Here is a 14,290-nt window from a genome sequence, read left to right on the forward strand (position 1 = left end):
TCCGGGTGTCCTACTGCCGCTGCTGCTGCCGCCCCGCGGCTTGCGTGCTGGCGCTGCGCGGCCCGCACCTTGAACCAGCCCTCGTAGGATCGGTTGACCAGGCCCCACAGCCAGACGGCGGCGTAGCCGGCGGCCACAGACAGGAGCAGGTACATGACGAGCGCGGCGGTGAGGAGGGAGCCGCGGGAGGCGGGGGACAGGAAGCCCAGGGCGGCAAAGAGGAGGGTGATGAAGCCGGAGCACAGGATCTGCACGCCGGAGCCGATCTGGACGCAGAGGGAGAGGGGGTTGGCGGGGGCGCGGAACACGTCGCCGCTCACCATCTTCCACCCAGACTCCTCCACATCCTGGCCCTGGCCTGCTGGTCGCAACAAAAACGAGGAGGGAGGGGAGGGGGCAGGCAGACCGAGGGACCAGGTGAGCAAGGCGGCGAGGAGCACGGTGGGGCAGGCAGGCAGGCAGGCAGGCCGCCCCTGGCTTGCTCCTCCAGAGCAGGCAGGCAGCACGGCCAGCGGCTGCCGGCCCCTCCCAGGCCGCCCCGCCGCGCGCCGCGTGCCAGCAGCCCCCGCCCCCGCCCCCCCCGCCGCACCTCCGTCCACCAGCAGCTGCTCGTAGCGCTGCAGGTCCCTGCGGATGGTGCGCATCATGATCATGGCCACGATGCACGACATGACCACCACCACCATGAGGGAGTTGAGGATGGAGAACCAGTGGACCTGCGGGAGGGTGGAGAGGCGGGGAGGGGATGGGAGGGGAGGGGAGGCAAACGCCGGTGAGGCAAGGCTTGAGGCGGGGCACGGGCAGGCAGCAGGCGGGCCGGCGCCAGTCCCCTCAATCCGGCCTTGCGGGCGGGCAGGAGGGGGCGCGAGAGGGGAGAGGGGGAGCGCCGGCAGCAGAGGTAAGGCGCGCGCACCTTGCCGCCCGGCATGCGCAGGTATGCGTCCCAGCGCGAGGACCAGGTGATGTCGCTGGTGTCCCAGTACACGTCGTACGTGTACACAATCTCGGCGCCTGGGCGGGTACAGGTGGGGGTGGGGGAGGGTGAGGGGAGGCAGGGGGCGGCGCGCGTGTGAAGCGTGGCACTGCAGGGCTGGTCTGCGACACGGGTCCGCACGGTGGTGCGCCAGCCCCGGCTGCACCGCCTGCTCCTGCATCCACACCCGCTGCTCCTGCACGCGCGCTCCGCTTCCCCACCCTTGCAGCGAACCGGCCAGCGCAGCCTCTCCACGCCGCAGGCTCGGCCCCGCCGCGGCCCGCATCCCCAGGCGGCTCACCCTTCTTGACCTCCTGCGGCTCGGGCGCGTTGGCGTCGTCCGGCGACTGGGGGCACATCAGGTTCTTGTTGATGGGCTCCCCCGGCTCGCGCTTGATGGAGCAGGCCACCACCTCGAAGCCCACAATCATGTACATCTTCTGGCCCACGGGCACCACGCGCGGCTCCGGCTTGCCGCGCTTGGTGGCCTTGGCAGCCTTGGCCGCCTTAGCCCGCTTGTCCTTGCGGTCCAGCAGGCGCCGGCCGCCAGCCTGCGGCGGGCAAGAAGGGAGGGTGCGCGAGCGGGGCAGGGGTGAGGCAAGACAGGGCGAATTCGAGCGGCGGCGGTGTGGCAGACTGCCAGAGCAGCCGTGCGGCCGTGTGCCGCAACGGGTGCGCATCAGAGCATGCCGCCATGCAGCCGGCCTGGCCCATCCCCAGCACGACGCAGGCCCGCGCCCCTCGGCCCGGCCGCCCGCGCACCTCGACGGCGGCGGCCGCCTCCACCTCCGCCTCGTCCTGCTTGCTCATCGTGTACTGCCCGTGCGTCTCGTGCACCAGCACCTTGAACATGAGGTGGTTGTTGACGTAGTACTTGTCGTCAACCTGGTACCCAACCTCGTACCCGGGCCGCACTGCCGCAGCAGGCGGGGGCGGGGCGGGAGGGCGGGGTGAGGCGCGGGAGGCGGTGGGGGCAGCAGCAGCGGGGAGGGCCCCCAGGCGGGCTGCCACCGGTAAGGGCGCACACCCGGAGTAGAGGCGGCTGCCGCGCCACCCACCCGACTCTGGGTCCAGCTCCAGGTCATATGTGGTGATGGGCAGGTTGTCCAGGATGAGGCGCACGCGGTACTGCTGCCGGATCTTGTCCTTGAGCATCTGGCGGGAGGCGGGCAGGGGAGGGGGGCAGGAGGGAGAGCAACAGCGACAGGGCCCGTGAGCAGCAGATGCAGAAGACGCCAAGGTGGCGGTGCCAGCCGTGGTGCATACGGGTGCCATCGCAGCATGTGCAGGGCCCCCAGGGCGGTGCCCACCTTGGTCTGCTTCTGGTCCAGCGGCGGGAAGGCGTGGTTGGGGTACTCCTCGCCGTTGCACACCGTCAGGCCCTGCTGCTTGGTCTGCAAGGAGCCAGCGGGGTGGCGGTGGAGGGGAGCGTCGCAGCCTTGGCGGCGTCCAGTGTTGCCTCCCTGCCGATGCAGCCCCCTGCCCAGCCTGGGAGCACCCTAGCAGCAGCGCCCAAGCAGACAAATACCACCGCGGGTGAGGTGCCCCAGGAGGCCGCCAGCGCACCATGATTGTAAAGTTGTAGGGCGAGTTCTGGATCTTGATGCCCAGCAGGATGGTGCCCGGGTTGATGGTGCTGGTGGCGCGCTGCACGCCCTCGGGCGGCTCGCAAAAGGGCATCGAGTAGTAGTCAAAGGGCATCTCTGTCTGCAGGACAAAATCAGTAGAGATGCGGGGAGGAGGGCAAGAGGAGGCGGCCACCAGGTCAGCCTCGGCGCAACCCCACAACATCAGCTGGTGAGTGAATGGCCAACATGCCAGCACCCAGACCGATAGGCAAGCCTACGGCCACACAGCGTGCGGTTTGGGTGTGGCACATGCAAAGTCGGTTGAAAGCCGCTCCCGCTGGCACAAGGCAGGCTGTGTCGTGGCGGCACCGCCGGCGGGTGGCCGCTGCCCCGCCGCTTGGCCACAGCCACCTAAACGGGCTGCATGCACACCTCGGAGGACACCAGGGAGTTGGCCTCAGCTGCAGGGAGCACGCAGGCAAGCGCAGGTTCAGGGCAGGAAGGAGGTGGCAGGAGGGGTGCGGCCGCCGACTGATCAAGACAGTGCATCGTGGGGCCGCTGTAGGAGGCTCCCCACGCCCCGCAGAACTGATCAGGCAATGCAAAAGGGAAGTTCAGGGCAGGGCTGTGCAGGTTGGGGCACGGTCTGGCGCAGGGCAGCCTGTTCGGCGCTCCTGCTCGCCGCTGCGCTCACCCTGAATAACATCGCCCACCAGAAACTCCTACAAGCAGGTGCGAAGGCCGGAAAAGAGCAGGGGTGAGCGGGCTGGCACAGCAATCCTTTGCACGCTCGTTTCCGGCCCCCAACGCCATCGCCACCAATTCATAGGTACCTGTGGGTAAGTACCAGGCAGGTAGTACGCCGAAGCCAAACTCAATCCGCCCAGGAGGGCCAACAGCAAGAGGGCGCGCCTCATACTGGCCCTGCGACCCTGCTGATCGGGCTGTCAAGCCTGTAACGCCGCTCGAATGCCCTGGAATTGCTGGCAGAGCCGACAGAGGGCTGCTGGGCTGCAGCCGTTTGATCGCCAACTGTAGCGCGGAGAGAGCGCAGCTGCGCCTGGCAGGTTCAGAGCTGTTTGCTTGGATGCGGCAGGTCCCTACAGGGCATCAGGTGGCTGCGTTGTGAGGCGTGCATGAAATGCGCCGCTGGAGGGCTCTTGGAAGGCGAGAGCACCGCGCAGCGATCGCTTCCCCGCTTCGTATCGTCGCCACGCCAGGCCCAGAGGGCCGCCCTTTGCACAGAACGCCGCCCTAGTGGATCGCCATGGCACTGCTGGACGCCCAGGCGGTCACCGTGCCCTTTGAGAGCCTCAAGCGAGTCACACGGGAGCGCAAATATGCCATCGAGGAGGTGGAGGGGTTGCTGGGGGAGGTGCAGCAGGCGGCGGGCGGCGCCGGCGGCGAGGCGGGGTCGGAGGCCGCTGCGGCACGCCTGGAGCAGTATGAGAAGCAGCTGCAGGGCCTGAAGCGCAAGGTGGGGCGGGGTTGGGAGGTTGAATGGCTAGGCAGCCATTTGCAAGGTGCTTTGCCTGCGCCTGTCTCCCGGAGCGCCCGCCCCTCTCCCTCTCCGCTCCCAACGCTGTGCCCCCTGCGGTGCCGCCACCCATGTCGCCTGCAGCTGGAGGCGACCAGCCTGTGCGAGCGGCAGGAGCTGGCGCGGTGTCGGGCGCGGCTGCAGCATGTGCACGACCTGGGGCCGCCCGCCAGGGACGCGCAGGTGGAGTGGAGCCGCCGCCGCATTGACCGCCTGCTCGTCGACCACATGCTGCGGGGAGGGTACAACCGCGCGGCGGCGGGGCTGGCGGCCAGCGCGGGCATCGAGGTGCGTCGCGGGGCGCTGCCGCCACGACAGCATGCCAGCAGGCAGCCCAGCTACTGCCCTCGTCCTTTTCTCTAGCCATCCGCAGGCTGCAGCGCATCAAACATCAGCCAACCTACGCGCCACACACCGCAGCTGTGCCCCGCCTGCTGCAGGCGCTGGTGGAGCTGCACATCTTTGGCGGCGCGCAGCGCGTGGTGGAGGCGCTGCGCGGCCACGACTGCGGGCCGGCGCTGGCGTGGTGCGAGGAGAACCGGGCGCGGCTGCGCAAGGCGAAGAGCAAGCTGGAGTTCAAGCTGAGGGTGCAGGTGGGGCAGGGCGGGGCTGGGCTGGGCTGGGCTGGGACAGGGATGGCCACCCTCATGCGGGCACACAGGCAGGCATTGTGCCAGAAATATGGAGCTCCATTCTGTGGTCCCTCCACCCGCCCATCATGCCGCTGTCTTTTCGGCCGCCCATTGTGTGCCTGCAGGAGTTTGTGGAGCTGGTGCGTGCGGGGCAGCAGCTGGAGGCGATCGCGTATGCGCGGCGCCACCTGGCGCCCTGGGCGCCGCAGCACATGCCCGAGCTGCAGCGCGCGGCGGCGCTGCTGGCCTTCCAGGCGGGCACGCAGTGCGCCCCCTACAGGCAGCTGCTGGACGACGCGCGGGTGGGTGGAGCTGGGCGGGAGCTGGAGCTAGCTGCCTGGTTTGTCAACAACATTCCGGCCCGCTGCACTGCTGCCGGCCGTCCACCCGTCAGCAGCGACTGGCTGGCGGATGGATGGGTGGCTGTGGGTTGACAGCCGTACCACCTCCCCGGCCCCGCCGCCTGCCTGCCTGCGCAGTGGCTGGAGCTGGTTGACCTGTTCCACCAGGAGCTGTACCGCCTCAACTGCCTGCCCCCCACATCTCTCCTCTCCATACACCTCCAGGTGGTGCTGCGGGCCGGCGCCTCGACAGGCTTTGCCTTGGCCTGCACCGTGAACTGCCTGCCCAGCTCAGCACCCTCCCACCTGCACCTCGCTTCACCCCGCATCCCGGGACCCCTGCCCCCTGCGCAGGCAGGCCTGTCGGCGCTCAAGACGCCGCTGAGCCTGGCCGACAGCTGCTGCCGCGAGGACCCGCTGCACCTGCCTGCCTTCCGCGCCCTGGCCGAGGGCCTGCCCTTTGCCAAGCACGTCCACTCCAAGCTCATCTGCGCGCTGAGCCACACACTGATGAACGAGCACAACCCGCCCGCCGCACTGCCCAATGGCTACGTGTACAGCCAGAAGGCGCTGCAGGAGATGGCGGCGGCGCACGGCGGCCGCGTCACCTGCCCCCGCACCGGCTTCAGCTGCGACGTGTCCCAGCTGCGGCGCGTGTACGTCAGCTGAGCCGCGGGGGAGAAGTGCGCGGCGAAGCGGAGAGTTTCCTTGAGAAGTCTCCCTTCTTGCTCCCTGCCGAAATGCATGCATCCATACGCTCTCTGTACCAATGCTGCTGTACCGTCACTACTCCCCCTGGCCTTGGAATAAACGTCTCTACCTGTTAAAACCTGCCGGCTGGTGATGGCGAGGCGGCTGGCAAAAGGGGAGTCGGAAAAAATGACACTGCAGGGGTTGCGCGGATCGAGCCCTGCTGCCGCAATGCTGGGAGCAGTGAGAAGGGCATGAAATCTGGGAAGTGATCGGCAGCAGGGCGGCAGGGGGCCCGACGGGATTAGAGGAGAGAGGAGTTCGTTGGGTGCGCAGGCGGTAGTCAAATGCCCGCTGCGAGTCAGCCAGGTCCAGCCAGAACAGAGGGAAAGGGGTATTTGCAGGTTGTCTAGGCGTGGCAGCGGGGACATGTGTGCTACTTCTTGGCGGCGTCCTCCGCCGCCTTCTTGGCCAGCTTCTCCTGCAGCGCCTTGGCGTCGCGCTCCTTGCGCTGCAGCGGGGTCAGCCCGTCCTCCTTGCCCTTGAGCGCGGCTGCCACCTTGTCCTTGCGCTTCTGCGCCCGAGCGCGGTCGGTGTCACGCTGGTTGCCGCGGGTCTGCGCAGCAGCGTGGGCCAGGGAGAGTGGGGTCAGTCTGGGGCAGCGGCTGGGCGGCAGCAGCAGCTGGAAATGACTGGTAGCACAGAGCCTGGCTGCCGCTGGGCAGCGCCACGCCATCCCCGCTGCCGCCGCCGGCTGAGATCTCCTGCTGGCTCCGCCCGTATCAGGCTGCATCCTCAGGTCCCTGCTGCAGCAGGGAAGCGGCGCCCACCATTGTTCACAGGCGTGCAGGAAGGGACGGTTAAAGCGGGCGTCCAGAAGCTGCAGCAGCGTGACACGCCCTGCAAGTGTGCAACGAGGCCTGCCGGTGGAGGGTGGAGTGGTGAAGGCAGAAATGAAGGGCGGCTGCCCGCGTCCCCCATTATTGCCTCGCTGGCGGCCCTTCCAAACAAGACTGCATGAGGCCCGGTCCAGTGTGTGACGCTGCACTGGGCAATTTGGGTCGATAAACAGCGCCCTGCCCTGGCTGCAACAGCAGCGGGAGGTTGCATGGTGGAGGTTGCATGGTGGCAAGAAATACAGCGGCACTCCCTCCTGCCATAGAGCCTCCCCTGGGGCTCACTAGGCAAGCCAGTAGCTAGGCAAGCCAGTAGCTTGCATGGATGGTTGCCCACATGGTGGAGGCGCAAGTGAGCTTGGCCCAAAGGGAGATGAGCCAGGCCAGCAGGGACCAGGCCGCATCATTGAAGGATCAGGGCAATACAGCGTTCAAAGGTGCGCCCTGATTAGACCATCACGCCCATTGACCGACGCCGCTCCCGGCCCATCAACTCGCCGCCCCGCTCGCCGGTGCCCCACCCCGTGGCCTCCCGCAGAGAAGCACTATGCCCTGGCGCAGCAGTTCTACACCAAGGCGCTGGAGGTGGATCCAACCAGCGCGGTGCTCTTTGGCAATCGTGCGTTTGCTGCCATTCGGCTTGAGGTGGGTGGCGGCCGCGTGTGTGTGTGGCCCAGCTGTGCCACAGTCCCTGCTGAGTACCTGGTGCACCGTGTGGATCCCATCAAGCTGCCTCACCAACCCCCCATAGATGTGCATCTGATACTGTGCCACCGGCAGCGCACCCCATCCGGTACTGCCTGTGCGCGATGATGCACCTGGGCCGCGCTGCCTGCCCGTCCACCTTCCGCTCCCGCAGGAGTTTGGTGGCGCGATAGCAGACGCCACCAAGGCTCTGGAGCTGGATCCCAAGTATGCCAAGGTGAGCCTACAGGCAGGGCAGCATGCTGGCCAGTGGCTGCACCCTGGCTGACCTGCACAGCCAAGCAGGTGTCGACGCCACTTTCCATCCACCCCTGCCTCGTTGCCTTGCGTGCAGGCATACTACCGCCGCGGCGACGCCTCGTATGCGCTGGGCCACTTCAAGGACGCGGTGCGCGACTTCCGCGCCGCGATCCGCCTGGCGCCTAGCGACCCAGACCTGCGGCGCAAGGTGCGGCCGCCTGCACCAGCCTGCCTTGCCTGCCCTGTGCCGTGCTGCTGGCTCACCGGGCACCCATGGATGGCTGTCGATGCTGTCAGCAGTGCAGCCTGCCTCCCCTTCCTCAGCCGCTTCCTGGCCATGCCGCCCATCTGCCTGCAGCTGGCAGAGGGGGAGAAGGAGCTCAAGCGGCAGGCGTTTGAGCGGGCGCTGGCGGTGCCTGACGAGGCTCCTGTGTCGGAGCAGATAGTGCTGGAGGACATGGTGGTGGAAGACAGCTACAGCGGGCCGCGCATGGAGGGTGCGACGGCTTCCCTGTGCCAGCGCGGCAGGCCCTGTCGGTGTCGCCATGCCCTGGCGGCCTGGCCCGGCGCAGCGCTGGCAGCTGCAGGAGCTTGGGTGGCGGCCACCCGGCCTGGCTGGCCTCGCCATGCCGTCCACGCTGCGCCTGCGCCTGCCCGGCTCCACCCGCCCTCTGCCCCGCCCTGCCCCCTGCCCCGCCCTGACTGCCTGCAGCGGACGAGCAGGGCAAGCTGCGTGTGACGCCGGAGTTTATGCGGGCCATGCTGGCTGCCTTCAAGGAGGAGCAACTCATACACCGGCGCTACGCGTTTGAGATCATACTGCAGGTGGGTGCTGGGGCGGGTGTGCCAGCTGGCTGTGGGGGCGGGTGGCCGGCTGCTGGGAGGCCGGGATGGCAGCGGTTGGGGTGGGGTAGTGTCCCATGGGTGGGGCCTCGACTCCACCCAGCCTCGGCCCCCTGCTGAACGTGTGTGCCTGGCGCTTCTGCTGCTGCTGCTTCAGGCCCAGGCCATCCTCAAGGCGCTGCCCTCGCTGGTGGACATTGAGGTGGCGGCGGGCACGGAGCTGACGGTGTGCGGGGACACGCACGGCCAGTGAGTGGCGCCGCCCTGCTTTGACCTCCTGCCCCACCCGCCCCGTCCACCTCCCACCCCCACATCCTTGACCCCTGAACATTCCCCACTCTGCCTGCTGCGTCTCCCGCACCGCTCCACTGCCTCCCCGTCTCTTCCCCGCCTGCCACGCCGCGCAGGTTCTACGACCTGCTGCGCATCTTCGACCTCAACGGCCTGCCCTCCGACGCCAACCCCTACCTCTTCAACGGCGACTTTGTGGACCGCGGCAGCTGGAGCGTGGAGGTCATCCTCACGCTGCTGGCCTTCAAGTGCGCCTACCCAGCCCACCTCCACCTCACGCGCGGCAACCACGAGGCCAAGTCCATGAACACCATCTACGGTGCGGTATGGGGGCGGTACGGGGGTGGTACAGTGCGGTACTGCCTTGAGAAAAGCAGGGGTGGTGTGGGGTAAGGACGCGCCTGGTGGCGGCGGGCAGTGTGTCTGCGGCAGATGGGCTCGCATGGAAGCGTGTGGCGATGCCGCCAACCTGGTTCAGTGCCATCCCACCGTGCCAGCTGGGACTGATGGGTGCCTCCCCCACACACCCTGTGCCTGGCCTGCGTGCCGCAGGGTTTGTGGGCGAGGTGAAGGCCAAGTACACGGCGCAGATGGCGGACGTGTTCCGGGAAACCTTCTGCTGGCTGCCGCTGGGCTACTGCATCAACCACAAAGTGCTGGTGGTAAGCGGATGGGTGGGGTGGCGGGGAGGATTCATGCGTTTACGCTTGGCTGGCTGGCTGGCTGGCTGGAGCTGGCTGGGCGGGCACGAGCAGCCAAGGAGCGCTGCCTGCGCTGCTCCAGGCGCTGGTGGCACTCCTCAGCCTTGCACACCATCCCACCCCTGCCCGCCTGCACCGCCCCGTCCCCGCAGGTGCACGGCGGCCCCCCTGTGGCGTGCGGCGCCAGCCTGGACGAGGTGCGCCAGCTGGACCGCAACCGGGAGCCGCCCGAGGATGGGCCCATGTGCGAGATGCTGTGGAACGACCCGCAGGAGCAGCCGGGCATGACGCCCAACAAGGTGGGGCAGGGGGGGCGTGCGCGCGTGTGTGTGTGTGTGTGTGTGTGCGCGTGTGTGTGTGTGTGCGTGTTGGGAGTTTGGAGCAGGGTGGTTCTGGGGTTGGGAGCCTGGGGGGCAGGGGCCCAGGTGCGGGGAAGGGAGCTTGTGGGGAGGGGACTGGCCACCCCACACGCCTACGCCGATGCCCAAACTCGCTCATGGCTCCCCTGTCCCCACCCTGCAACCCTGCAGCGCGGCGTGGGCGTGGCCTTTGGCCCCGACGTGGCCAAGCGCTGGCTGGAGGGCCAGGGGCTGCAGATGGTGGTGCGCAGCCACGAGGTGAAGGAGGAGGGGTACGAGGTGGCACACGATGGCTACACCGTCACCATCTTCTCCGCCCCCAACTACTGCGACCAGATGGGCAACAAGGGCGCCTTCATCCGCTTCGACGCCGACTGCACCCCCTCCTTCACACAGTTTGGCGCGGCGCCGCACCCCGACAAGAAGCCCATGGCGTACGCCGCAGGCGCCTGGGCCTCCATGATGTGAGGCGCGCGCGGCGGGCGGCGCGCGCTGGGGCTGGGCCGTGCGCTGCGTAGCTGCCGCCAGGCGGGTGCAGCCCTGGGCTGCACGCACCCAGGTTACTGGGCAGCAGAAGGCACCCTGCCCCACCTTGTGCTGCCACCTGTGATTGTTCCTTTGTCTGCTCTGCTACCTCCCCTGCTGTCCCGCATCCCTCTCGTTGTACCTCTACCCAATGCACTCTTCCGGCAAACACTGAGCAGCCAGCCACCCGCGAGCCCAGTTTTCTTGCGGCGCCTCTTGCGTGTGCGCCGTTCGGTGGTCTCCAAAACTGCCTTCACCATCCTCCCCTCTCTCTTTCAGCTCCCAGCTCCCACCCCCCTCATTCTTTTCCCGTTGTGTGGTACGTGTGTCATGTATTCATTGCCAAGTAACAACACAAGTATCAGCTGCTCAACACAAGGGATCAATCTTCTGCGCTCTGCGGCAGCGCCGCAGGCGGGGAGCAGGTGAAATGGTGGGTGCAAGGGGCAGCCATCAAAAAGAGAGGAAGCAGAAGGAAAGAACGTATTTTCAGGGGGCATGAAAGGGGGTAGGCTCCTCGGGTGTAGCGTCATTGGATTTGCGGTGTTGAAGAAGGGGCATGAGTTGATGTTGGGAGAGGCGCGAGACAACAGGGATGAAACGAGGGGCAAAAATGTGCTGGGGTGTCGGCTAGTTCAGTGTAGGAATGCATGTATTCCAGTTCTGTCGAACGCGGGGTTTCAGGCGCGGCTCTTCTGCAGCCACCACGCCACCCACTCGCCAAAGTCGAGCGTTTTGCTCTTGTCTGCAGGAGATGCATGAGCGGCAGCATGGAGATGCATGCCATGTCGTCAATTGCATGGAGCTCATTGCGAGGCACCAACACATGCAAACGCAGGCCTGGACCCCGCTCCACCCACCCCTGCCCGCCACTCGCCACCACCACCAGCCCCCAGCCACTGTCCCCCCACCCACCCCACCCACCTGTGTCCAGCAGGTCGAAGGCGGCCCGCACCTCCGCCTCGCTCAGCTCCACCCCGTTCTCGGCGCACAGGCGGCTGAACTCGTCCAGCTGCAGGAAGCCGTCATCGTTGAGGTCGTACTGCGGCGGCGGTGAGGCAGTACAGCTTTGTGAGAGTGGGCGTGTTTGCACGCAGCGGAGGCCCGGAAATCCCCAGCAGCCAGCCCAGCTGCATCCCGCCCCACCCTGGCAAAGACGGCGGCGATGTCGGCAGCGGCGGCATCATCAAGCCCGTACTGCTCCGCATCAAAGCCGTACAGCCGCTGCGCGCGCTCCAGTGTCAGGTACACGCCCAGGCTGGCGAAGAAGTCGTCGGGGTTTTCAGAGGTGGCGTTCTGCATGCCGGCAGCGGGGAGCAGCGAGGATAAGGAGAGGAGAAAGGATGGATGGCACGATGGCGTGCACAGGCTGGAGGCGCGGCCAAAGCCTAGGACAGGGTTTTGCGCCTTGAGAAAATCACCTTGAGCAGCTCCCGAATCTGGTCCAGCGCAGCCAGCACCTTGACAATGTTGACCGCCTGGTTCCAGCAGGAGGCACAAGAAGGGAGGATGAGGCCACTCCCAAGGTTTGGACGCTGCCACACCCAAGGAATGCGGACCGCTGCTGCTGGCAGCTGCTGCCAAGCAAGCCCAGCCCCAACCCAGCATGCCTCCAGGCCTCCTCCCAGCACCTCCCAGTTCTGCCGCTCAGCTGCCACCCCACCTTGTTGGCCTGGTCCACCACGCTTAGGCCGGTGGAGGAGCCGGCAATCTCTTGGACCGCCACCAGGAACGTGTCGGCATTGGTGGAATACCTGCGGGCAACAAGCGGGGTGGGAGGTGGGCAGGGAGCATCTGCGACGCTCGGTCGGTGCAATGCACCATGCAGGCGCCCGAAAGCTTGGTCGGCAGGCCCCGGCCCGCACCTGAAAGCCGCGTACAGCAGGGCGCCCAGGCTGAAGAACTCGAATGATGCGCCGATGAAGAGGTAAATTGCCAGGAAGTACAGCCCGTACTTGGCTGCCAGCGACAGGCTGCCCAGCTCGTCGGCGGTGATGGACTGTGGCAGGGCGGAGGGAGGGCTCCAGAGTGAGGGTTGGCAGGCCAGCAAGCCCCACAGAAAGAGAAGGGACTCAGGAGCCTAGAGTTCTTTCCCTGACCGTCTGCCCAGGCAAGGGCTCACCCTGGCCGCCACGTAGGCGCCCGCGCCCGCCGCGCCGTCGATCAGCAGCTGCAGCCCGATGCGCGTCGACTTGTTGAAGCTTCTCTTCAGGAAGAGCGTGCGCAGACCGTCGGGGCTGGTGGCGCCGCTCTGCCGCCAGATTTGCAGGATGCGCTGCGCTGTGGCCTTGTCTATGCCCTGTACACATGTGAAGATGCGTGCATGCGGCGTTTGGCAAGTTGTAGGTGACAATGGAAGAGGGCGGAAGGCGGCACGCAACGGCGGGCGCCCGCCCGACTCACCATCTTCTTCAGGCTGCTCTCCAGTTCTTGAACGCGCTTCTGCTTGGTCAGCGACGATGTGGAGGGCCCATCCTTGTCCCCCTCCGGCCCGCTGGCAGCCACCAACAACAAGCCGCGACGCAGCGGCCGAGCCGCCCTCTGTGCGGGCAGTGCTGCACTGCGCAAGGGCCGGCAGCACGGCCTGCAGACGACTGCGGCGACCAGCATGGTGCTCAATTGCCTGCACATTGCCGGAAGCGCGATCGATTTCGTCCTGTGCTGCGCTATGCTGTGCGTTGAGAGGGCATCGTCACTTCTACGTTTGCCACGGCCTCTGAACAGCAACAGTGAGATCGCCTGTTGTTACTGATTGTACGCCGGCAGCCTGTGCCCACAGCACCTCACTACCGCTGCCGGATCGCCAAAATGGCAAGCCGCAAGCGAACGCTGCTTAAAGTCATCATTCTAGGAGATAGCGGGTGAGAGGTTGGGTGTTGCTGGCTGTGCCTCCGCTGATCGCCACGCCCTCAGTGCGGAGAGGGGCACCGTGGCCCCACACGCTCGGCAGCCCTGACCGGCCCAAGGCCCCGTGACCAGCGCTGCAGCAGGCTGGGTGCCCACGCTGCAGCGCAGCAGCGCAGGTGCCGCGTCGCTTGCCCCGCTTTGCTGCCACCGCCCCGCCCTGGGCCCCTGCCTGCCTGCGCTGCAGCGTGGGCAAGACGTCGCTGATGAACCAGTACGTGAACAAGAAGTTTAGCAGCCAGTACAAGGCCACCATCGGGGCCGACTTCCTCACAAAGGAGGTACAGGTGGACGACCGGCTGGTCACCATGCAGGCAAGCGCCCGGCAGCGGTGCCGCCTGCAGAGGCCGGGGCCCGGCGGCTGGCTGGCATGCTTGCTGCCAGCAGGCTGCTGGCAGCACCGCCACCACCCTGCTTCTGGGAGGAGCTGGAGAGGGGTTGTGGATTGCGGCGGCAGCAGCAGGCGCTGTGGGCACCGCCCAGAGCCCCCACGCCCCTGCTGCCCTGGCCGCCCCGGCTGCAGATATGGGACACTGCGGGGCAGGAGCGGTTCCAGAGCCTGGGGGTGGCCTTCTACCGCGGCGCCGACTGCTGCGTGCTGGTCTACGACGTCAACTCCTCCAAGACCTTTGACAACCTGGAGAACTGGCGGGACGAGTTCCTGATCCAGGTGGGCGCGGCCTGGGCGCGGGCGGGGTGCTGCGGCGCGCTGCTGGGCATGGCGTGCGCAGCAAGAGAGGGTGGGAGGGGCCTGGCGCTCCCACCTGCCTCCAAGCAACTGCCGCCACCACGCACCGCCACGCCACCCCTGTCCCGCCAACCACTCCTGCCCCGCAGGCCAGCCCCTCTGACCCGGACAACTTCCCCTTTGTGGTGCTGGGCAACAAGGTGGATGTGGAGGGCGGCAAGGCGCGGCAGGTGTCAGAGAAGAAGGCCAAGCAGTGGTGCGGCGCCAAGGGCGGCATCCCGCACTTTGACACCTCGGCCAAGGTCGGTGCACCCGTGGCGGGCAGGGCTGCGGCACACGCGGGAGGCAGGCCTGGTGGGGTGGGGTGGGGGGGTCGCAGGCAGGGAGGTGGATGCGC

General features: G+C 67.3%; 5 protein-coding genes across 5 annotated transcripts in view; 2 read left to right on the plus strand and 3 right to left on the minus strand.

Annotated features, from left to right (window-relative positions):
- CHLNCDRAFT_134265 (hypothetical protein) overlaps positions 1–3,458 on the minus strand; it is a gene marked incomplete at both ends in the record, with an annotated part of 4,709 nt that extends 1,251 nt beyond the window's left edge. The window contains 11 exons of the mRNA XM_005847344.1: positions 76–358; positions 590–716; positions 914–1,011; positions 1,275–1,524; positions 1,736–1,887; positions 2,032–2,128; positions 2,284–2,367; positions 2,540–2,680; positions 2,974–3,002; positions 3,236–3,263; positions 3,375–3,458. Coding sequence (XP_005847406.1) covers positions 76–358; positions 590–716; positions 914–1,011; positions 1,275–1,524; positions 1,736–1,887; positions 2,032–2,128; positions 2,284–2,367; positions 2,540–2,680; positions 2,974–3,002; positions 3,236–3,263; positions 3,375–3,458 — 1,373 coding nt within the window. The remainder of the gene's footprint in view (positions 1–75; positions 359–589; positions 717–913; positions 1,012–1,274; positions 1,525–1,735; positions 1,888–2,031; positions 2,129–2,283; positions 2,368–2,539; positions 2,681–2,973; positions 3,003–3,235; positions 3,264–3,374) is intronic.
- Positions 3,459–3,751: 293 nt separating this feature from the next.
- CHLNCDRAFT_57944 (hypothetical protein) lies at positions 3,752–5,720 on the plus strand (the record flags this gene model as incomplete). The annotated part of the gene is made up of 6 exons (XM_005847198.1): positions 3,752–4,018; positions 4,163–4,366; positions 4,519–4,671; positions 4,836–5,012; positions 5,190–5,276; positions 5,406–5,720. Exons 1-6 carry the CDS (start codon positions 3,809–3,811, stop codon positions 5,718–5,720), a joined length of 1,146 nt encoding a protein of 381 aa, XP_005847260.1. The 5' UTR covers positions 3,752–3,808.
- Positions 5,721–6,177: 457 nt separating this feature from the next.
- CHLNCDRAFT_134267 (hypothetical protein) lies at positions 6,178–6,901 on the minus strand (the record flags this gene model as incomplete). The annotated part of the gene is made up of 2 exons (XM_005847345.1): positions 6,178–6,357; positions 6,881–6,901. 2 exons carry the CDS (start codon positions 6,899–6,901, stop codon positions 6,178–6,180), a joined length of 201 nt encoding a protein of 66 aa, XP_005847407.1.
- Positions 6,902–10,981: 4,080 nt separating this feature from the next.
- Positions 10,982–12,911, minus strand: CHLNCDRAFT_134269 (hypothetical protein; the record flags this gene model as incomplete). The annotated part of the gene is made up of 8 exons (XM_005847346.1): positions 10,982–11,046; positions 11,226–11,343; positions 11,448–11,597; positions 11,723–11,779; positions 11,965–12,055; positions 12,167–12,300; positions 12,424–12,600; positions 12,705–12,911. The coding sequence occupies 8 exons, from the start codon at positions 12,909–12,911 to the stop codon at positions 10,982–10,984; spliced, it is 999 nt and encodes a 332-aa protein (XP_005847408.1).
- Positions 12,912–13,035: 124 nt separating this feature from the next.
- Positions 13,036–14,290, plus strand: part of CHLNCDRAFT_35566 (hypothetical protein) — a 1,763-nt gene continuing 508 nt past the window's right edge. The window contains exons 1-4 of the mRNA XM_005847199.1: positions 13,036–13,162; positions 13,393–13,519; positions 13,729–13,875; positions 14,043–14,195. Of these exons, the coding sequence (XP_005847261.1) occupies positions 13,110–13,162; positions 13,393–13,519; positions 13,729–13,875; positions 14,043–14,195 (480 nt within the window). The 5' untranslated portion in view covers positions 13,036–13,109. The remainder of the gene's footprint in view (positions 13,163–13,392; positions 13,520–13,728; positions 13,876–14,042; positions 14,196–14,290) is intronic.

This window comes from Chlorella variabilis (genome assembly GCF_000147415.1).
Source record: "Chlorella variabilis unplaced genomic scaffold CHLNCscaffold_11, whole genome shotgun sequence".
Taxonomy (NCBI): Eukaryota; Viridiplantae; Chlorophyta; class Trebouxiophyceae; order Chlorellales; family Chlorellaceae; genus Chlorella; species Chlorella variabilis.